The sequence below is a fragment of the Sturnus vulgaris genome, chromosome 11 (assembly GCF_052056855.1).
Source record: "Sturnus vulgaris isolate bStuVul1 chromosome 11, bStuVul1.hap1, whole genome shotgun sequence".
NCBI lineage: Eukaryota > Metazoa > Chordata > Aves > Passeriformes > Sturnidae > Sturnus > Sturnus vulgaris.
This window is the reverse complement of record NC_142253.1, coordinates 9,618,187-9,639,970: the sequence shown is the minus strand read 5'-3', so window position 1 is coordinate 9,639,970 and position 21,784 is coordinate 9,618,187. Positions and strand designations below refer to the sequence as shown.

The following is a 21,784-nucleotide window of genomic DNA, read 5'->3' as shown; positions in this document are numbered from 1 at the left end:
TTAGAGGCTGTGCAAGCATGAAACTTAGCAATTCTCTTCAAAGTTTTCAGATTGGTTTTGTTTTTGCCTAACAAGTCGATCTTAAATGCAGCTCAGGGTATTCTTGGAGGAGAAAGTGGGACACTTTGGGTAGAAAAAAAGAGAATAGAATTTTAAAAATTACCAAACCCAAATATTTCCCAGAGCACAAACCCTTGCATTTGTTTTCGTCCAAGTGTTAATGGCCTTTTTCAGCTGTGGCCAGGGCATAAGTGTTAATTTTCCTGCCTACATTGTCACCATTGTCACCATGAGAGACAAGTCTAAAAGTAGCCAAAACACTGTTCAAAGACCATGTTAGGAAAGGAAAGAGAGTAAACACTGGTCAGATGCCATTCAGTCCTTCCTTTGTGAACTGAGATGTAGGACAGAAGTTGCCACTTGGCAGTGAAGGCTGGGCTGAGAGGCAGAGCTGTTTCTAAATGAGGAAGGAGTGCACACACCATGTGCAGCTCTGAAAGCCCAGGATGCTGAATAATGCCTGGACTTCCCTCCTGTCTGACTTCCCTGCCTCCAGTGAGGCTCAGCAGCTGAGCAGGAGCTGAAGGCTCTGCAGATCCCCACATCCTTACAGAGCCAGGGGCACATCTCTGACAGCCACCAGCCCTGTCCTGGCAATGCACGTGGAGACTCAGACACCTTCTGCTCATCTCACCTCTGCCCCCCTTGTCTCTTTCAGAGGATAAAGGCGGTGGCTGCACCCAAGGAAGTGAATCGATGGTCCAAAGAAACGGAGAGTGGCACCCCCTTCTGCCCCAATGGAACTTCGAATGGTGGATTGATCAAGCCAACTCATATCATTGTGGAAACCATGATGTGAGCTCTCTCTGTGAGAGGATAAACCTGCTTTAACTGCCGTTTACTAACCATAGATTCTCATAGGACCAGGTTTACAGAGCTTTATATTTGCACTAGGATTTATTTTTATTTCTCACAGAGAAAGTTATTTTTTGTGTGTGTGGTTTTTTTTTAATATTTTGTAAGGTAATCACAGCAGACATCTCTCTGTAGAGGGAGAGCTTTCATATCAGACTAGACATATTACAAGAATTTACTATTATTGGGTTTTTTAAAATATATATATCTTTATCTCTAAATATTATACACCTTACCACTTGAATTGATTGTCTTGCCAGCAATACATTCAAGTCTCAGCAAGCAATTTTAGGTGCTGGTATGGTTGGGAGCAGGGTAACCTAAAGAACACACAAAAAGAGCTCTGTTGAGAGATACATTTTTTTTGAAAATGCTGTTTCAAGAGAATTTTCAAAGGTGTAGTATTTCCACCCTCTGGTTCAACTGTGGTAAACGACAGGCATCAGGGTCACTTCAGGGAGTGGGTACAGTTTTGTTTAGTGCAGTCCCTGGATAAGGACAGAGCCAAACAGCTGGAGTGGAGAGTCTGCAAGGGCTGCAGAGGAGCTGGGTGTGAACAGTCTTGTGGCTGCCCCTCCCAGGGACAGCACTGGGACCCTGTCACACCAGCCGAGGAGAACTTGAGGAAGGCATTTGCAGGATTTGGCATGGTTCAGTCTTTTTTGTTGTTTTTAAAATTTTTGAGGTGTTTTTGTGGTTTTTTTTTTTTTTTTTTTACTTAAGTGAAATGCCTGGTGTTTGTGTGTGAGCAGGGAGGTTGAGTACCTGCTTCTGAGTTTTCCAGCAAACCGTATTTTGGTGTGGTGGCACTGGGGCAAACTTGAATTCTGCAAACTGGGAGGGCAGCCTGTCCCCAGGACAGAGCAGCCAAGAGGGCTGCAACTGCTCTGTGGGTGCTCCAGGTGTTTGCTCCCTCATTTGGACTTTGGTTTGGGCAGGAAAATAAAGGAATCACTTCTGGACTCCATCCAGAGGTGAACACAAACCAGGTCATCCCTGACAGGAGGAACAAAACCACTCACCTGGTGTAACTGGTATTGATAACAGACACGTTATTAATAATAATAGTAATGATGATAATAATATCACACAGCAGACAGGTGCTTTTCATCCACGTATCTCAAAAATGCTTTTCCAAGTTCGGTATTCAGAATTTGCTTTATTTATTTATTTGGGGGAGGGAGGTCATTGCTGTTGGAGGAACAGACAAAAGGACTGAGTCCCTTGTCCCGTGTTACTAAAAAGCAGTAGTGGACCTAGAGCCCCCAGTGTCCTTGCTCATCATTGGTTTAAACCATGATTTTATTTTATTTTACTTTATTTTACTTTATTTTATTCTATTTTATTTTATTTTATTTTATTTTATTTTTGGGGGGGGGCTGGAGGGTGGCAAACGTATTTATGAATCTTATCTGCTGAAGAAACAGGGCTCTTTGGAATTTAGATTAAAGCAAAGGGAACGTGTAACACTGACATATTTTGTGTTGGTCAGAAGGAATTGGGTACCATTCCAGGTGAGACTGGGAAATAAAGACACCACTGCAAGGAGTATAGGAAAGGAGGTTCCACTTCACATAGTGTAGGTGAATGTTTCTGTGGGGAATTGGATCCCTGAAAACTGTATAAAACATGGACAAAAGCCTTTTTCTTTTTTCTTTTTTTTTTTTTTCTTTTTTTTTTAACTTGAGCAGATTGTGCTGGGAACAGGTTCTCTGGCTAAACTCAGCCTTGTCTTGTGGGCATTGTATTAGAGGGAGAGAGTTTTTTCCTTATGATACCACAGGTAGTCTATCCGAAGTTATTTAGAAGAAATGCTTGATAAAAGCAGAGTTTGTGTCTGCTTATTCTGCTGTCAGCTTAGTCTGTCAGGGCAAAGGTTGTCATTTATTTAAACAGGAACATAAACAGTTCTTAACATTCCTACACAGTGGCTTTATTTCATTTTTCCTTGTCCCGTGTGCTAACTGGCCACAACAGCACAAGCATTTCTTAACTTGTTGGTTTCCCTGTAACAGAACGGGGAGATTTAAAACTACTAGATGGACCAAAATAATTATTAAGCATTAATTATTAAAGAAAAATATCGCTGCATCTTGAACTTCCAAATCTTTCTAGTTTGAATTTGTAGATACTTTTACAACAGAGAGCTGAGTTGCAGCAACAAAACCAGCCACAGAAGAATTGTATTTTCCTTTATCTGGTTGCTGTATTGTGAGACTTCTGATCCTTTTGTGGAGCTGGAGATGGCAAACATCTAAATGGCACCTGCTGGGCCAGCAGCAGAAACCATCCAAGGTCACAGGAGGAATTCTGAGAGCAGTGGGTGTCATCAAATGTGCCCAAAATAAAGAAATATGCATACAGCAGTTTTATTTTTTTAACAAACAAAGGCAAGAAAATGTAACCAAAGATAACTCTCTTGGTGGGCTTCAGCTTGGACTCTCATTTTTGAGTTACTATCAGTGTCTGCAATAAACAGACACGGGTGAAGAGGAAGTAGAAGGTTAGGGGGGTCTAAATTAATGGTTTTTATGAGTGCAGATGAAACACTGATGCTTGATTTATTTCTTTTTTTATGTACATACATTGTCATGCAACTGTGTTTGAGATTATATAGTTTGCACATGACTTTTGTGCTATAGAGCTGAGACAAGCTTTAGTTAGGGAAAAAAATGGTTTGGCTACAGCAAAGATGTCTCCAGCAAGTCAGCTGGGTGTTTAGGCATCTCCCATGTTGTGGAGAGTGTCTTAGTGGGAAGAACCAGAGGGATAATGCTACACCTTTCAAAATCCAACTACCAGAGAATAGAACCCAGCCCCGTTTCAATACAAACTGTGCCATTCAAATCAGTCGCTTCCATGTTCCAAGTGAAAACTCTCGCACATATGCAAGAACCTCATTGAAGATTCTGTGTCAGCTTCCCTGGCCCTGCTGTGCTCTTCAGCACGACTGCAAGGGAGGGCTGGGACTCACCAAGAGCCAAGAAATCATTGTTTTCTGGAAAACAGTTTCCCTCTCCCCTCCTCCCTCCCCCGACCAAAAAAAAAAAAAAAAATGTACTTAATTCTTCTTGTTTTATCTGGGGTTTGAGTTCCAGTGAGCACATTTGCATTTTTACAGTTTGGGGTTTTTACCTAACGATTTTATCAGATTTCTAAACTTTTCTTGGTGATAAATTTGCATTTCAACATGATCCTCTGCCAAATTTATTAAAAAATAATTTTTAAAAAATGTTTGTGTTTTCTACCTATTTTGACTGCAAAGACAACTGACTTTTTTCCTATATTTACCTGTTTAAACTCTCATGACCTATTTTACCTGTTTTGTGTAAATGAGGAACTCTTTGTTATAGCATCATGACTAGTTATAGATGAACTGGTTTGGATCTGGGGAAAATAGTGCAGTTTTGACATGAGATCTTTAGACCCAGATCCCTGAGATTTAAGCCAGCATAAACCAAGACAAAACGCACACCTTTTCATGTTCCATGTACCTTTGTATTCATGGGGTGTTCTGGGCTTGAAAACAGCAGTTTCAGCAGTATTTATTTCCAGCTGAACTGAAATCAAGAGATAGTAAAAATGTAAAGGGGAACATTTCCCCATGAGATTTTTCTGACCTGTTTCTTATTTTTCTCAATTTTCCAAACCTTTTCAGTTTACCTGTCACTAGTGATGATCTCTCTGAATGAGCATCTATTCTAAGGGACTTTACCAGTAGTCTATATCTTAGTGTTTAAACAGTATGATTTCATAAACTGAACTGGTTTTTTATTGTTGTTGTTGTTATTATTCTATTTTTCCTTCTCATCTATAGCTTTCCTTCTCATCTGGTCCAAACAGATCCACACACTTAGAAAAGTCTTCTTTTAAGTTTGAGATAGTAGGTCCACAATGGATTTGTTCTTGTGTTGTAAATAAAAATACAAAATCCTGGCAGCTGTATTTGCCATCTAGAACAGTGCTGGTGGCCACCCCACAGCTCCTGGAATTAAGGGTGGAGGGGAGTTAGGTATGATCTGCTGAAACAACTCAGCAAAACTGATTTTCGCTGCTGTTCTTGGGGAGAGGAGGAAACGAGAAAAAGCAGGGGGGGGAAAAAAGATAGTGCAGCCTTACATTTGCTGTAACAGCAGAAAAACCCCAACAACATCAGCAGAGTTTTTATTGTCGCCACCAGCACAGCCCCTCCTGCAGCTCTTTCCACTCCTGTGTTCATCCTCCTTTCCCAGCTGCAGATGCTCCTGATTCCTCTTCTTTGTCTCAGTGTTAGATAACTCAAAGTAGATCTGAAGACACATGGACATCTCCATTCAATAGATCTTTTCCAAGTCTCCTCCTGGTCTGTTTTTATTTGCTAAGGAGACTTTTTCAGTTTTGTTGAGGTTGTGCTTGTTGCACTTGGGTTCAAAGCTCCCACTTGTTGCATCACTGGCCAACTTCCAGCTGTGGGAGAAGGATTTGAACACTTTTGAATAACTGATTATTAGCTTCCATGTCTGGTGGTCCCTGCAGGATCACTCTTGGAGGCATAATGTATATAAAATGTTAAATAAGCTGTGCATTGAATGCAGTGGACAAGTTAGTTAAGCAGCTCAAGTACACTTGGAAGAAAGATGACCCTGACATCGTTTCCAAGGAAATTCAATGGAAGTTGCTCACTTTCAGTAAAAAGAATAAAAATAAATCTGTGTTTAAGTAGACTAGTAGATGAAATCTTCCACCCTCATATGCACGCACACAGTGGGGACATTGCTTCTATTCCTAGGCTGCAAATCATGTGTGTAAATCTTGCCAAGCTGTTCAGGATGAGGATTGAGGAGGTTTAGGCACCACTTGCCTGCAAAGAGCCAACCTGCCAGGGTGTCCAAACGATCTTTCCTAAACGGGGGTGGTGGAAGAGGGAAAGTAATAACAAAATCCTGGACCATGGCCCCTCCAAAGAAGCCTTAAGGTTTGATTTGTAAACTCTCCTGGCTCCTTGTAGGCACCACATGGCTCCTGGCATGGGAGGTTGGGTGTGGTGTGGGTTCAGGCAGCTGCCCTGGACTTGTTTTCTCTGAAATCAGCATCCAAAGCCTTGTGGTTAGGATTGACGTGTAGTTGTGTATTTGTATATTTGCATGAGCAAAGGTCAGGAACTGTCAGACCCTGGTACCTTGTTTTATTTCTTATAATCAAAGATAAGCTTAAGAAACTAAGTATTTAGTTGATTTGGTGACACTTGACATTTAAGAAGCCCTTGAACTAGTGCAAAAGAGGTGCCCTGAGCTCCATATTTTGGCCACAAAAATTTTCTTATGGTGTTAGCAGTCAATTTGAGTCTATGGGAAAGATTGCTCAAGAGAGATTTGAATATAACCAGCACCAGCACCCACTGGAAAACTGCCCAATCCAGCCCCACACCCTCCACCAGATTGTGGCTCTTTTCTGCCAGCCCAAAAATAATGTGTACATGGACAATGCTTCTCTGAAAAAAAAAAAATAATAAATCTCAATTTGTTTGTTTCTATTAAAAAATAAACAGAAAAAGTCACATTCTTTGTGTGGTTTTTTTCCAGTTGTCATTGGGAATTGGTGATTTCAATTTACCCATGTCCTAAAACAAGAGCAGAAATAGCTTGAGACATCATTTCACTAAAAACAGGGACAAGCTCAAAATTTTGCAGGTTGAAAACTTTAAGAAAACAAATCACCCACCCATCCCCATCAAAGATGGAAAACTTTGATGACAGGGTTTGTGCTGGAAAAGAGCCTGACCCTGCTGGTAACGTTGGGCAATTGAATGGCAGACACAGCCTTTTTGTATTGCTGCTGTGTCCTCATTTGAAATAATCAGTAAAAGTGTCAGAATTTAATTGCCACGAGCTTTAGGAGTAAATTGAAGATAATTTTAAAGGGGCAAATTTGAGAGCCTTGTTCCCTGTGGCTCTGCAGTGCACAGCAGGATGGTGCTGCTCACTTTCACATTTGCAGCACAGGGAAAACATGGCCTGACTTGAGAAATCAGAAGAAATGAGGAAAATAAAGCTATTAAAAAAAAAATAAAAGCAGAACTCAATGATGCTATGCTAAGGAGCTGTGCATGTGCTGTGTGTGTGTGCATTTGTGGGGGAAGGCTTCAGCCCTGTAGCACAGTGAGCACGATACACACTGTTCCTAAATGTACCTGCTTCTGCAGCTGAGATATTAGAAAGAGTTGAACTTTTTTTTCAATATATAAAGAAAAATATAAGAAAAAAAAAAACAAACAAACAGTGGCAAAATTATGTTGAGAGGCTGATTAAAAAAAAAAAAAAACCTGAGGGGGCAAGTTGAGTTAGTTCATGACCTGCTCCTGTCCTGGAAGCCAGCGCTGGTCTCTCAGCATCGCAGCATCCCAGTACTGTTCTGAAGTGCTCGTTGTTCAATAGGATGTTATTTTTTCTCCAGTGTAATGTTGTGATTGTTACCTGATAATGTTGCCAGGGACTTCACATTGTAAGAGGTGGTCCATCTTCTTTGATGTATTTGGCTAAAAAACAGTGGTGTTTTTTTAATTATTTAAATTCCTAGCAACTGTGACTACAGTAATGTGATAATGAGTAGCACATGCAGTGAGGAGGCGAGGGCGATGATAGCCTCCTTAAAAATGTCATCTGAACTTTTTTTTAAAGAAAAAAAAATGTAAAAATATTTTTAAAACATTTTAAAACATTTTTGTGTGTTCCAAAACGGAATATTTGTATTTGAAAAAAAAAATCCTGGAGTGTAATTTAATCCTAAAACCCCCTAGCCTTTGTGTATATGGTAAATGTTTGTATTTTGCAGTTTCTGTTTTGCTTTTTAGATAAATAAAATGTATATGGATATTTTTAAGTCATCTTTGCTTTTTTAGATGAGTTTGTAATCACCTTATAACTGAAAATAAAACTTTCCTTTATAAACCAGCTATGCTCTTGGATGGGTTTTTTTGGTCTTTGAGTAGCTCCGTTTTTCCTTTAAACCTATTACTTATTTTGGGGTTGTCGGTGTGGGGGTTTTTTGCCCTTATAAAATACTATATATATAAAATATGTGTAATCGCTATCTAACTTCACATCTGCCATTGTTTCACCCTGGTTGGCAGCACAGCCCCACACACAGCCACTCACTCACCCCCTCATTCAGTCGGATGGGGAGAGAGTCAGAAGGGTAAAAGTGCAAAAATTCATGGGATACAAGTTAATAAGTAGCAAAAAAAAGGGGATGAGGGGGGAAAAAAACACAACAAAACATATCAAAGAGGTAAAAAACAAAAAAACCCAAGTGATGCAAAAGAAAGCCATTTCTCACCAGCCAGTGCCCAGCCCATACATGGCACTACTCCTGTGAAAGTTCAAATATATCAGAAAATAGGAAGAAAAAGAAAGGGAAAAACCCATCCCAACATTTATTTTTCTGGTGTATGGGGCTGGCTATTTCAAGCTTGCTGATGGGCCTCTTCAGTCAAACAGATGGAGGTTAAACCAATGTGTCCATTCCTGAAGTCCTGATTTGAGGTAGGGAAAGAAAAAACCAACATGTATGTGGCTACTCCCTGTGAAAATAAAACATTTGAGTATCCCTGCTGAGCTTCCATCACTCCAAGCCCAGGATCAGTCCCACAGCTGTCTCTAGTTGAGTTTTTTTGGCTTGGTTGGTTATTTTCTGCTGGGTGTGATTGAGGACTTTGTCAGAGGTTTCTCCTCTCATCAGCACAGCCTGCAATGCCTGGGCTAAGCAGCCTCTTAAGAGCACAGACAGCAACTGCAGTGTGTCTCAGGTTAAAATAAATGAACAGGAAATTTCAAAAGCCATGAAGTGCCACAAGCTGCTGTTCAATCACCTGCCCTGGTGCCATCACCTGCCCAGGGCTGCAGCTGCTGCCATCAGCCAAGAGCCAAGGGAGGAGAAGAGACATCAGCAGGGGATGTGCTGCCCACTGAGGCACATCCCAGGGAGCAGCTCTGTTCTCAGCCTGTATCTGGGGCACACAGGGGACCATGGACACACACGGAGCCCCAAGGCTCACGTTTCTGGGTGCTCATTCAGCCTCCTGCAGGCCCAGTGCCTCGGCTGGCTCCACGTGGTTTTGGCAAGACCTCGGTGCAGGGCCCTGTTCTGAAGTCTTTGCCCCAGAAGGGCAGCCAGAGATGGCAGATAAGGGTTGTTTATGTGGCAATGATTCCCCAGCCTAACCAGGGGCATTCCTATACCCTGCTCAGTCTCCAGAAATTCCTGCATTACCCCCTTAGCCATGAAAGGTTGCAAAACCCAGCTCACCTTCTCTGTGCTGGTCAGCACAGATTCCCAATGCCCTTGTCCAGGGAGCATTCCAGCCTATGCTGCCCACATTGGGAGCACAGGGAAGAAATTTTTAATGCATGGATACAAGAACTGAGTTCATGGCAGTCATTTCTTGGGATGTCTGGTTTCAGAGGTGGGGTAATTTGGCTACCACAGTGCAGATCCCCAAAGCACCCCGCTGGAGCTGCAGTGTTCTGAGCACCAGATGGGACAACTCCTGTCAGCACATCATTCTCCAGGAGTTCTCTAACCCATCCCCAGGGATTGACCACAGCTTTGCAAATGCTGCCACGTCACGGCTGCCACGTGCTTTGCTGCGTCAGTGTTTTGTCACGGAGCAGCCCAGCTTGAAGCCAAGATTCCCAGTGTGGAAAAGCTGCAAGCAGTGCTGGAACCACGTGCATGAGCATCTCCAGCTCTTCCCATTAACAGCTACAGCAAAATTGTCTCTATGGGCACAGAGAGGGGAGTAACCCAAGTCCTGCTGCTTATGGTGGGTGGCAAGGGACAACCCCAGCCCTACACTGGTAGCCCTATGAACAGTGGCCTCTCAGCAAAACCCTCTGCATGGCCTCCCCCTTGTCCTCCAAGGTATTTTACAAACAGGGTCCCCTGGCAAGTTAAAATGTTATTGGAAGCAAAGTGTTGCCTCACTATCATCCTCCAGCAGAAAGCAACACAAACAAAAACGAATGCATTTCATTTGCTTTTATTTAATTAAAAAAAAAGTCAAAGTCATTCCAATCCCATTTAAATACAGAGATTTACAAATAGGTCCAAAACAGGACTAAAATATTCTTTGAAATGCTGTACTTTTAAATATTGTGCTTTCATAGATACATAAGAAAATTAGCATATAAAAATACTTTACAAGGAATACACTCTAATATATGGATAAAAATACACATTTAAGTAATGCATTTCATCTTCATATCATTCAAAATGCATAGGAAGGGATACAAGGACCAAGTTTTCTTCCTCCTTTTTTTTTTTTTTAAAGCCTTTAATAAAAGTCTTCATTAAAAACCTATGAGAAGCCCCAGTGAGCTTCCACTGCTCAGAATATTGCATATAAAAACACTTCTGGCTGCACTGTCAATGCTCCACAGTATCAATTATGGCACATTATCTAGCTGTGGCAGCAATGGTATGGGATATTGCATACTCAAAGAGAAAATGGCTACAGCAACAAAGAGCTGGATGGGGCCGTGCCTGGAAGAAACACCCGGGTACCTTGTGCTGTCACAGGGGGCTGTTGGGGACAGACCTGGCTCAGCAAAGTGACACATGCTGGACAAGCAGCCCACCCCTGCACACAGCACTGCGTGCAGGAGGGGATGGGGGAGCTGGAAGGGCAAGCAGGGCACGGGGCAGGGGCTCCGGAGCCGAGTGAGCTCCATGGCCAGGGCTCCCCGGGGACAGCAATGCCGGCCTCACACCGCCACCAGGACACCAACACCATCATAAAGTGCTAATATGGGGAACAGGGCAGGCAATGAAACAGCACAGCCCCTCAGCAGGGCTGGGGGGAGCGGCCACAGAGCTACAGGAGGCCAGCAACAGGCAAAGGGGCACCCAGCCCATGGGACACAGGACACAACACCCACCCAAACAAGGGCTTGTCATGCCTCTGCCTCAGGGGGGACAGCAAGCTTTCAGTGATCAAAACATCAGGGAATTTTGCTATTCTGCTATTTAATTCCAGGCACAGGCCAGGTTTGCAAGCAAGACATCTCCATAAAGCTCAGACAAACAAGGGGGATCCAGGCAGGTACTCAAGGCTTTTAGCCTTGGGTATGGCCTCTACTCTGTAGTCACTACTGAGCACAGGTAACAACACTGCTCATGGGAATCAACCACACAAGGTGCCTAATCCCACTACGGGGTGAGCCAGACCTAGAGGGGAGTGTGGATAGGGCTGGCAGGAGACAGCAAATAGCCATTTTTGCACAAGAATTGCATTTAGCCACTCTCAAGCACATTTTGAAGTGTCTTTTAACCAGCTCTCTCCACAGCCCTGCACTAGGAGTGCCAGGGGCTGCAGGAATTGATTTGCCAGGAGTGTTGAAAGGATGGAACTGGGCACAACATAAAAGGAAAGGCATTTCAGTCCTGCTGTATGTGATTAACTGAGCAAACAAAGAACATAATAGCACCATGTGTGTCTGTAGGATGGCCAATGCCTTTCAGGGTGAGGAGGATGTCAGAGGCAGGACTCTGCACACTCGATGGCAGGAGCACAGGGGGATGCCCTGCCATGGGGGATGGCTGTGGATGCTCCTTCCTCCCGTTGGCAATTTGTCCCACTGCCATCGCTGCCACAGCCCCAGACCCACACCCAGCTCTGACCTTTCCAGCAACACTTGGCCGTCTACAGGCTCACTGAAGACCCACCTCCCCACTTGCAGGTTATGGTACACAAAGCATTTACAAATACCAGTGCAAAAAAAACCAGGAAAAACACCCCAAATACCACAAGAGCTCAGCAGAAGCATCGTCTGCTCTGCTCCTGCTGCTCAGAGCGTCTGCACACTCGCCTTGACCTCGGCGCTGCGGGGCCCCTGTGCCAGGAGCTCTCTGTTCCCCTCCGAGGGAGTGTTGGCAGCCAGGGCCAAGGGGTTCCGGCTAATCACCAGGTCCAGCTTATCTCCAGCCTCTGAAATCAAGGGAACGGCCAGACAGCAGTCAAAGTCTCTCGTTCGGATGCGGTTTACCTGCCGGGATGGATTTAGGACATGCCATGGGGAGGAACAACAGAAAGATCATGTTTGTTAGTCAGCAGATGCAAGATTAGTGCTAAACCCCAACTGGAAAAAATACACAATTCTTGGGGGTCCCTGATTCCAGGTTCACAATGGAGAAGAATGAGCATCCATGCTTAGCTGAGGAAGGATGCAGTAACTCATAGAGGAAGGGAGAAAAAAGTTCTAGACCAGGCATGAACCCTGACCCCCAGTGCCTGGGGCAGTATTACAAGTATTAAACACGGCAGGGCTCAAAACCTGTTCAAGTTCTCCTGTTCAAGCCTGTAGAAAAAATGTTGCCACTTTCCTTTTTTTTTTTTTGCCACAATGTCTTTTATTGGCCTTAAATTTGTGGTGCCAAGTATCCAGCACATAGAAAACAAATGAAAGCATGAAGCTTCTGGCAACCATTTCCAGCTCAGCCAGAGGTAAATCCAGACTACACCAAATAGTTTCTGCTTCCTCTCTCCCCATTTATATCCTTCATTTCACAGGAGTCTGGATGCATTTCATGTGGGCTCAGGAGGCAGCTGCAAATTTTCTCTGTAGGATTCAATAGTGAAAGCAGTTACTGCTGGCTCTTGCAGACCTTCAAGCACATTTCTAGGCTGGGTCATGTGAAGAAACCACCCCAGCTCTCTTGCCTACAGCTACCAGAACACCTGGGCTTGGTGCCATGACAGCACTGGGACAGAGCAGGCTGGCAAATGGCACAGGGATGGAAAGTGGAGAAGGGGAAAAGGAATTTCCCATATGCCTTTGGAATGAACATAACACCTGGGGCCAGGTGTTGCTTCCTTCTTTGGGTAAGGGCTGGGCATCTGGCTCCATACAACCCTTCCTTCCCAGAATTAATGCATTCCCACAGTGCTGGGTCTGTGAAAGCAGCAGTGTCCCCCCACCCTAGCCAGTGTCTGCACAGAGATCCCAGAACTTGTCCCTGACACCAGAGGGACAATTTCTAGCCCACTTATGGACAAGGAGAGATAAACCAGGAGCTTGCTCTGCCCCTGCTCTGTGCCAGCCAGGCAGCTCCAGTGCAGAAGTGTCACTAAGTGCAATGCCATGCTCCAGTCAATCCATGCAGCTGAGAGTGGAGGGTCTGTGACAGCAGGGTCGAGGTGTTTCGCTGAACTTCAGGCACATCATTGTGCCCACAATCAGCAGCACTGTGCAGCATCCTCAGCAATGCATCTCTGCACTTCTTGGGGGGAGTCACTACAGCACGTCTGCAATCCCTCCTTCCCAAATCCATGTCAGCGCCACGGCAGCCGCCTCGTGTGCCTGTAGGTGTGAGCTGTGCAGCACAGCATGTGGAAAAAGGGTGTCCAAAGTCTCCATGCCGCTCTGTTTAGGATTTTGGGCACATCTCCCAGAGCACTTGGCACTCACAAAAAGCGGCACATCCAACATGGAGCAGAAAGGCAGCCCAGAGCCTAATTAGCTTCTTGTTCATTCTTGCACCATCTTTTATTTGAAGCTGAGAAGGAATAATTGTATAGCAGCCAACTGGCTAGAGACCATAACAAGCTTAAACAAGGTTCCCCACAGTGCTGCCAGTCCTCCAGTTACCTGATGTACATAAAGTATTGGCTCTAATCCGACTGCTAAGAACCCCCACCTAGAAATTAGTAAAACTAAACATCTGAGTGTTTCCAAATATGGTCACAATATCTGCATTTCTAAATGGTGGCAATTTTTCCACAGAGGTTGCACTTCCTTTAGTTGCTGTTTGAGTTGCCTCAAAGCTAAAATAGTTGGTTTTCATCCACACAGAGCTTCTCTCCAATCTCCAAAACTCACCAGGCTTTTTTCTGTCCCTCTGGTAGTCCGATATTCCCAGGGCACAATTATTACAGACTGTGCTTTTGACCAGAGATTTTATTCTGTTTCTGCATCAGCTATTTCAGATGAAGCATTTTTCAAAGAAAAATATCCATAAAAAATACCTTGCTTGAAGGATGTGTTTCCTAGAAAATTCTTCTAGTTGTCAAAGACATGCACAGAACTTCATGAACATCACTTAATTCCACAAGGGGCTTCACAGGAACACATATTGGTCAATACAGTCTGGTTCTTCCAAATACCAGTAATAGGACTGAGGGTGAGGAAAGGAAGCAACACAGCTTTTTGCTTGTTTGGAGCTGATCAAGCTCAAAAAGACCAGTGCCAGAACAGGCTGTGCCCTGGACCAGTGCAACCTAGGAGTACCACCTGGGGTACCACCTGAAGGTACTATCTAGTGATTTCTTATTAAAAAACACAGGTCCCATGTTGGTGGCTAAGAGCTCACCTAGTTGGCTAACTATTACCTTTCATTAAAGTTAGTGCTGCCATGGATGGGTCTCACTTCTCTCTTCCTCTCAGCCACTCATTCACTCCGTCCCAGCCTCCAGAATTGCATTTTGCATTTATTACCTGAAGCACTCTGTCATATGGCTTGAGGCCACACTGATCTGCTGGCCCATCCGGACGGACCATATTTACATAGACACCTTTTTCTAACAGGCCATCCGACAAACTGAATCCAAAGTCTTCACTCTCTGGGTCTTTGTGGAGTGTCATCTGGAGAGGCAGAAAGAGAAGAAGAAGGTTTCAATGCAGCAGAGTAAGGAGGTGATGTACAGGGCTGCCAGGATGGGAGCAGCACGAGTAATATGTGCAGACCTACAGCATTTCTGTTCTGGTTCTCTTGGGCAGGTTTTTCTCAGCCTGAGTAGATAGCACAGACTGAGCCTTATTTACCTGAGACCATCATCACAGGAGAATTGCTTTGGTGACTGGCATAAAACCAACCCCATGACAGTCCCTTGCTCTTGGATGTGGAAGGAAACACAAGTATTGGAATACAGACAGCACTCATGTTTCACCCAAAGAATGGCAAACAAGTGTTTTTAGTGGAGCATCACCTTCCCTGGGCCAGGATGTGCTGTGTATCCTCTGTGTGTGCTAGACTAGCACATGAAAAATCAACATGTTTATTGGGAATTTTTAATGTAGTGAGTCAAATGTGAAGACAGCTCATTTTTAATACATCACTCAGCAGGAACATCTAAAATTCTCCATATATTCACATGGTATTTTCAGATAATTCATATCAGTAAGTGCTGACACTCTGAGGACAAGAAATGGGCAACTTCAGCATCCTTCCCTAGGGCACATCATGCTTTGGCCTTGTCTAAAGGAGGAGGGCACTGCTGGAAGTCTGTCTTGCCATGGAGTAACACTGGGAACCAGGGACAACTGATTCCCCACTAGCAAAATCTCCTTTTGCCTCCCATGAGCTGGGAGTGAACCTCTACCATGGCTCACAGTCCATGACTGTGCTCCTGGCTGGGTGAGCCTCATGGATCTGCAGTCCTGGGGAAGGACAATGCTCAGCATGGCACACAGGAACATCCCACCTGGCCTCAGCCTCATTTCCAAATACAGCCAACACCAGATGCTCCAGCAGAATGAAGAGTCACCCTATAACATGCCTAATTACACAGCTCTCCTCCTTCAGGTACCAAGGAGTTTTATTTAAAGATGCATTTGCCATGCCCTGAAGGGCAAAAGAGGATCAAACATGGAAAAGTTGGGTTTTTTTCCAGGTAGCATAACTGCAGATTTCATTCTGAAATCACATTAGGAAAGAAAAAGGCAATCAAATTTTTGAAACCTCTCCAGCTCCCTTCCCTGCTTGCATTCTACATCAGCAGCTTCTACAGTTAATTACTTTTCCTAATTACCACTGCCTTACACAATGGTTAAACTGGCTACATTCAGCTGGATGCTGAAATCAAACCAGTATCCCATCGCTGAAGTGGAGTGGAAGAGGATGGAAGTAGTTTTTTATTTGGGAAGTGGGCTACTAAATGGAGTGTACCACAGGAAAAGAGCTGATGGGTCTCCAGGGAACCATACTTCGAGCTCTTTCACTTTTATCTGTAGCACCAATTAACAAACTCCAAGCCACAAGGACCTGGAAATCTTATATATAAAGAGAAATAGCAAAACCCAGGTTTGTACCCTGCTGAATGATGGCAGCTAAATCCCATTACTCTTCTGAAGGGGCTCCTTCATCTTAATCTGACCTTCTAGAAACCTTTGCTACAGACCTCGGTGAGGACCAGCTTTAACAAGGACCAATTTCTGGGGGTCCCTCTGAGCAAAGCAGATTTTTTACAAAGTTGCAAAGGTTCTACAGCTTTAACCATTGAGGGACTGCAGCTACACCCACCCTTGGCGACACAAACCTTGTGAAACTCAAGGGGGGTCGGGGACATGATTTCCTGCATCTCCTTCTCGATCTTCTTCATGTCCAGGTTCCTCTCGTTCTTCTTGGCGGGGGAGCTGCTGCCCTCAGTCTGTCCATCCGTGCAGCTGGAGTTGGCTTTCCTCAGTGGGCTCATTCCCGAGGGGCTGACAGAGTCCAGGAGCAGCTTGCTGCCCTCCAGGCCCAGGTTGTGCACGCTCCCTGTCATGATGGATGCCTGCAGGGCGAGGGCACAGGTCACTCTGCTGAGCCAGCAGCAGGACACACGGACCACGCGCCCACGGACAACACAGCAGCACCACTGCTCCCATGAATCAGAAAATAACTACCAAGAAGCTCTTCCTGTTGGCTGTAAGAGCCCTTCCCAGACCTCAGGAGCCTGCTTCCAGGTCTATGGCTGAGCCACTTCGTGTTCTCCATCCCCACCCCAACAGGGAGCTTAATGTCAGAAGGAAGCATTTGTGAAGCACTGCCTTATTTTTCCATGACCCCTTCTACACAAACAGGGCCAGGCAGGCCTCACCTTGTGCAGAACCACCTTGAGTCAAGGAGGATGAATACACCATTCTCAGGGAGCTCCCAGAGGAACCAGTGTCTGCCTGGTTCTCCAGCCTCTCTACCTGTGCAGGCTGCAGCTCCTCTCCAGCATCACACGGTGCTGGCAATGGCCCAGGGGAGCCAATGCCTTGGACTCCACTGAGGCCAATTCAGCACAAAAATTAGGATTTTATCTGTCAGTAAACAGGAGCTGTCACTGAGCAAAACTGAATTAAAAATATGAAATTAAGTAGTATTTAAGCCTGGTCATCCTTGATAGCATCCATTAAAAGATGGCCCTAAGTAGATTCGACTCCATTTGGCAATGCTTTTCACTAATGAGATTATGCTGATCAAAGCTAACGAAAGAGTCAAGAATCCAGACTGTGGAACCTCAGCTGGCTCCAGGTCACAGAGTCCGTTTAAACAGCGTAATGAAACCTGTAATTTCAAAGTTCAAGTTCAAAGGGTCTGCAGTCTCAATAAATGTCAAAAGGTAGAGAAATTAAAGGAAAGGTAGGGAGCAGACAGCAAAATTCTTCAACACTAATCATGGCAAGTCAAAGTGCAATTGCTCCTGTGCACAGGGGAAATATCATCCAACTAAATCTCTAATCAAGACCCTCCAGCTCTTTGCTCCAAGGTAGAACAAAGGCAAATAAAGTGAATTATGGTGGCAATATGAAAATGCCAGCACTATCCATGTTATCCCAAAAAGGGTTGCATAAAATACAGGAAGCCTTTCAGTTTTGCACTTTTCAGGTCTTCACATAATGACCTGATCAGCTCAGGTTTGGACAAAACTCAAGCACCTGGTACGTGGAAGGACACTGACTTACCACATACCTGAAAGGCAGACTAACAAACAACAGCACAGCCAACCAGGGTACATTTGGTCACTGCCCTCGGGTAGCCTCGGCCCCCAGGCTGTTGTGCTGTGCTGTCCCAGTGCTGCAGAGCCAGGGAGAACAGAAAGGTCTGTGCAAACCATGCCACTGCCCTCCCCACGGGCTGCAAACACCACAACCAACCAGGACCCAAAAGCACTGGATTCCTCCATCTTCATGGCATTTAAATCCTCCTTGCAGCATCGTAAGTAATTTCCTAAAGTTTTTCCATAAGCTTTAGGTTTAGTACAAGTAGCAAAATGGGCAATTCCAGGACTTCTCCAGCCTGTGACTGCTCTGCATTATTTATTCCCCTGTCTTGGCTGCCCTCAAAGCAAAGCAGAGACACACACTTGACTGGAAAAGTCTGTTTCTTCCCATACTCATAGCCTGGAAGTGGATTCTGACTGTGTGTGAACCTGCTTCTAGGCCATCATGGGTCACCTTGTATGACTCTTTTTCTTATTTAAAAGCAAAGTATGAAGGGCCAATTTTTTTAAAAAATACAAACAAATCAAATCTCTGACTGTCATAAAATCACAGGAGGCTGAGTGTTGGGGCAAAGAAAGCTGCAGTATAGCAAAGGCCCTAATGAGCACTGCACATCCCACAGCAAACTTCACAAAGGATGAGCAAACGGAGAGGGAGGAATGGATCAGTAGTATTTTGGATTTGACAAAAGAGGAGTTGAACCCAACAGATTCCTGATAAAAACAGAGCATTTCCCTTCTGTCCCCAAAACTTGCAAAATATTCTAGAAACGTGCTTAATACACAGAAATCCACAGAATCAGTAAGATTCCTTTACATGTTTAAAAGCATTTCTGTAACTGTCAAAGCTCCAAACAGCATAAAACAGCAATTGCACCACAGATCCCTGGAAAACAAAAGGAAGTCCAACAAATCCCTTCTTTTGTATTTAGATACCAGCAGACAAGAAATATTTATGCTTCATTTCAGAGAGGGGTACTTTCTCTTAAGCAGTCAACAACTGTTCAGAAAGGTTGAGAACAGCTGCCTAAACTTGTTTCTAAATACATTCAGATCCAGGAAATAAGTGATCAAGGGGAAAATGTATAGTCTGGGAAGGCTGGGAATTTGGGGATTTTGAGTGTCTTGTGGGGTTTTTTTAAGTCAGCATTTTCTTAAGCAGTTAAGATAATAAAACAGCATTCCATGCTTCAACACAATACATTTAATTGAGATTTCCTCCTCCACTTACAGTTGCTAAGGATCGAGGAGGAAAGGACAATTAGAAAGTCCCTTGTCACAATACAAACCAAAACAGGACTTTCCTCTTCGACCTTCAATTAGTCAGAAGTTGCCTTTTTTTCTCTGAAGCCTCAGCAATATGCAACCATACATAAAACCAGTCCCACTGGGAGTGATGGAGGGCATGACCCAGAGAGTTCTCCCCAGTCCTCTGCACCTGGAGGTCACAGGGAGAGATGGTCTTATGGGGTCCTCCTCCTTCGTTCAGGCTGTTGGAGCTGAACTTGGGGAGGGAGCAGCACATGCCCCATCCTGCAAGGCAGGTTTGCTTCCTGCTGCTCACAGTCTCAAGGGGGCCATTTATTTGCATCCCATGACTTAGAAATCCAGGCTCCTCATCCTATAACCGGACACAATAACATGACCTCCAAAGCATTTTGGATAAAGAAAAGAGAAAGTGGTTTGTGAAGAGAGGAAACACCTTTATTTCTGCAGGAAGCAATTACTTTCTCAGATTTTTCCATGGGGAAGGCTGGCTGAAAAGCTTCCAATTACCTATTTCACTGAAACAGTTTCCGGCTGTGACAGCTGAATGCAAGATACGTGTGCCTGTCTGCACTTGAAGCAAGCCAAGGCTTCAGTCCCAATGGGGGCCTGTGGGGCTCCTTTTGCTTGGCCTTCAAGTGCTTTGGACAGACAATATCTTTCCAAGCAGAAGGTTTACCACTGGATAGGGAAGGTTTGCCAACAGTCATGAGAAGATTATTGGCCAGCAATGGTTTGTGAAAAGGTCGTGGAGTTCCTGGCAGGCGAGACATGGGCTCAGGGAAAGAGCACATGCAAGTAGCTGTCTAATGAGGCAGAGTTACCCATTAGCACAAAGCCTGATGGGAATTAAACCCAAACCCTTCTTCACACCACTGGCAGCTTAGGGATGCTATGGGCAAGTAACATCTGGGGAAACGGTCTAACATTTATGGAAAGAGCAAAACAGTCAGGTCAGCAGCAAATTCAGAAAGTGCTTTACCTCAATCTCCCTCAAAAGTTCAGACTGGCCGCATGTTTCCAAATCCTCCAAAGCTTCTCCAAAAACACGCCAAAAATTGTCCTCATGAGTGGTCTCAAGGCCATTTTGGCGGTTGGGGTATCTGTTGTAACGTAGGAACCAAATATTGTCAGCACTCTTCTGCAGCAGGGTGAAAGCTGCAAGGCTACAGCAAGTGTCTCACCAGTAAAAGCAGACTTGAAGAGTCTTCATATACAAAAGCAAACAATATGAACTTTTCAAACAAGAGTCCACATACGAGACCTCCATGCATTTACTAACGGGGCAAGTGTCCTTCAAAGGAAGCATTAAGTTGGTGTAGTAATGTCAAAGTTCAAAGGGTAAATTAAAAAGTGCCTGTAGGAAGATTGTAGGTTTAGGAAGACTTTTTGGTGAAATAGAGAAGTGAAAGAAAAAAGGATGCGTTATGGGTAAACCAGGAGCCTCAGAGACTGTTAGTACAAAGGCTGATGGGATAGAGCTCAGATCTGAGACACAGAACACCTGAGAAGAGAGAGAAAAACACAGAGGGTAACAGACATGGTGAGAAAATGATAAATACATTAGGTCTCTATGAGAGTAAATAATGCAAAGATGTATATAAAAATGACTGTCCTGGGCTGGACAAGCAAACGCACACTACAGCCAGCAGTATCAACAGTGTCATGTACAACCCATACAAACCGAGTTTCATTTGCTTTGGGATGGCCAGGGAACTGAGCTGTTACTTTCAGGAGATCTCTCTTTTTTTTGCTGTATAGCAGTCTTGGCACTTAGAGCTGTGTAAAGTTTGCCACCAGTTCTGTCTACAATAGAGAGTAAGGTTAGAGAGAACCTCTCTCAAGCTGGTACAAACAGATGTTAACATGAACACCATGTGCTGGGGGTTCTGCAATTCCCCACTTGGCAGTTTCAGCACTTTTTATCTCTGACCACAAGCCAGGGTCATACCTCTAAATCAAACAGCAATTAAACATGGTGAAATCCTCTGAACAAACAAGCAGGTGATGCTGGACACTGCTTACTGAACACCAGACTGCAAAACTCAGACCACCAGTGCTGTGTTTAACAGGAGCCTCTTGAAGGAAACTCTCTGTGAAATCAAGATCACAATAAACACACTAATGTGTCACGGGAAGAGCCCCGAGGGGACAGTGACATTAGAGCAGCCCTAATGTATCTTATACATGTCTTATAAGGAGCTGCATGGATGATGCTCCAGCTCTGCACCATCTGGTAGTATCTTGCATGGTTTAATGGTCTTCAGCTCCACAGACAGGAAGGGAAACTCATCCACCAGAGCCACTCAGCAAAGTCAAAACATTTTACTTGAGCACATGTCACAGACAGCTTGGCCTCCATTAAATATATAATGACCCTTTGGTTTTTTTCCAGATGTTTTACAACTGCAAAGTCTTTAGCATACACTTTCCCTTTGATCCACTGGTTTAAATGAGAGTCTGTAGAAGGCAGAAACTCTTACATCCTTTTGCTCCTTGTGGGATCATGCACTTCCTGAAGAGAGCAGTACATGACACGGCTTATTGTATTTTAAATTCACCCCCTATCTTTCATCAGCTTTTAAAGGACAGTAGCCTTTATGCTAGGAAGAAAGGTCAAATAAACACCCAGCAAGACTTTATAAAAACAAACCAAAATTTCCCCCAAAGAGGAATTTTTGATATTTTTTTCCCTTTACTCATTTCCTTCCTCTGCTCCCAGGTTCCCAAAGGGGCAAATGTCCCTTCTAGTTACCAGTGAATGCCTCTCAGAGCAGCAATACACAAACACATCCAGGACACAGATGAATCAGAATGGGCTCCCACATCATTGGATCAGCAGGTTCTTCCATGCTAAAGGCTGTCAGGGTTTGATTTTCT

General features: G+C 44.3%; 2 protein-coding genes across 15 annotated transcripts in view; one reads left to right on the top strand and one right to left on the bottom strand.

Moving 5' to 3' along the window:
- Window positions 1-7,844, top strand: part of SLC6A6 (solute carrier family 6 member 6) — a 93,403-nt gene extending 85,559 nt beyond the window's left edge. For all 11 annotated transcript variants that reach the window (XM_088171430.1, XM_088171432.1, XM_088171427.1 and 8 more), the window contains one exon: window positions 719-7,844. In XM_088171430.1, the coding sequence (XP_088027556.1) occupies window positions 719-859 (141 nt within the window). In that variant the 3' untranslated portion in view covers window positions 860-7,844. The remainder of the gene's footprint in view (window positions 1-718) is intronic.
- A 2,071-nt stretch (window positions 7,845-9,915) lies between these two features.
- The window catches only part of GRIP2 (glutamate receptor interacting protein 2), a 271,200-nt gene continuing 259,331 nt past the window's right edge, over window positions 9,916-21,784 (bottom strand). For 3 of the 4 annotated variants that reach the window (XM_088171424.1, XM_088171423.1, XM_014872268.2), the window contains exons 21-24: window positions 19,887-20,007; window positions 16,205-16,441; window positions 14,385-14,531; window positions 9,916-11,936 (exon numbers count right to left, since the gene is read on the bottom strand). In XM_088171424.1, coding sequence (XP_088027550.1) covers window positions 11,739-11,936; window positions 14,385-14,531; window positions 16,205-16,441; window positions 19,887-20,007 — 703 coding nt within the window. In that variant the 3' untranslated portion in view covers window positions 9,916-11,738. Of the gene's footprint in view, window positions 11,937-14,384; window positions 14,532-16,204; window positions 16,442-19,886; window positions 20,008-20,588; window positions 20,711-21,784 lie in introns of those variants that run through there. The other variant, XM_088171425.1, reaches the window with a different exon arrangement.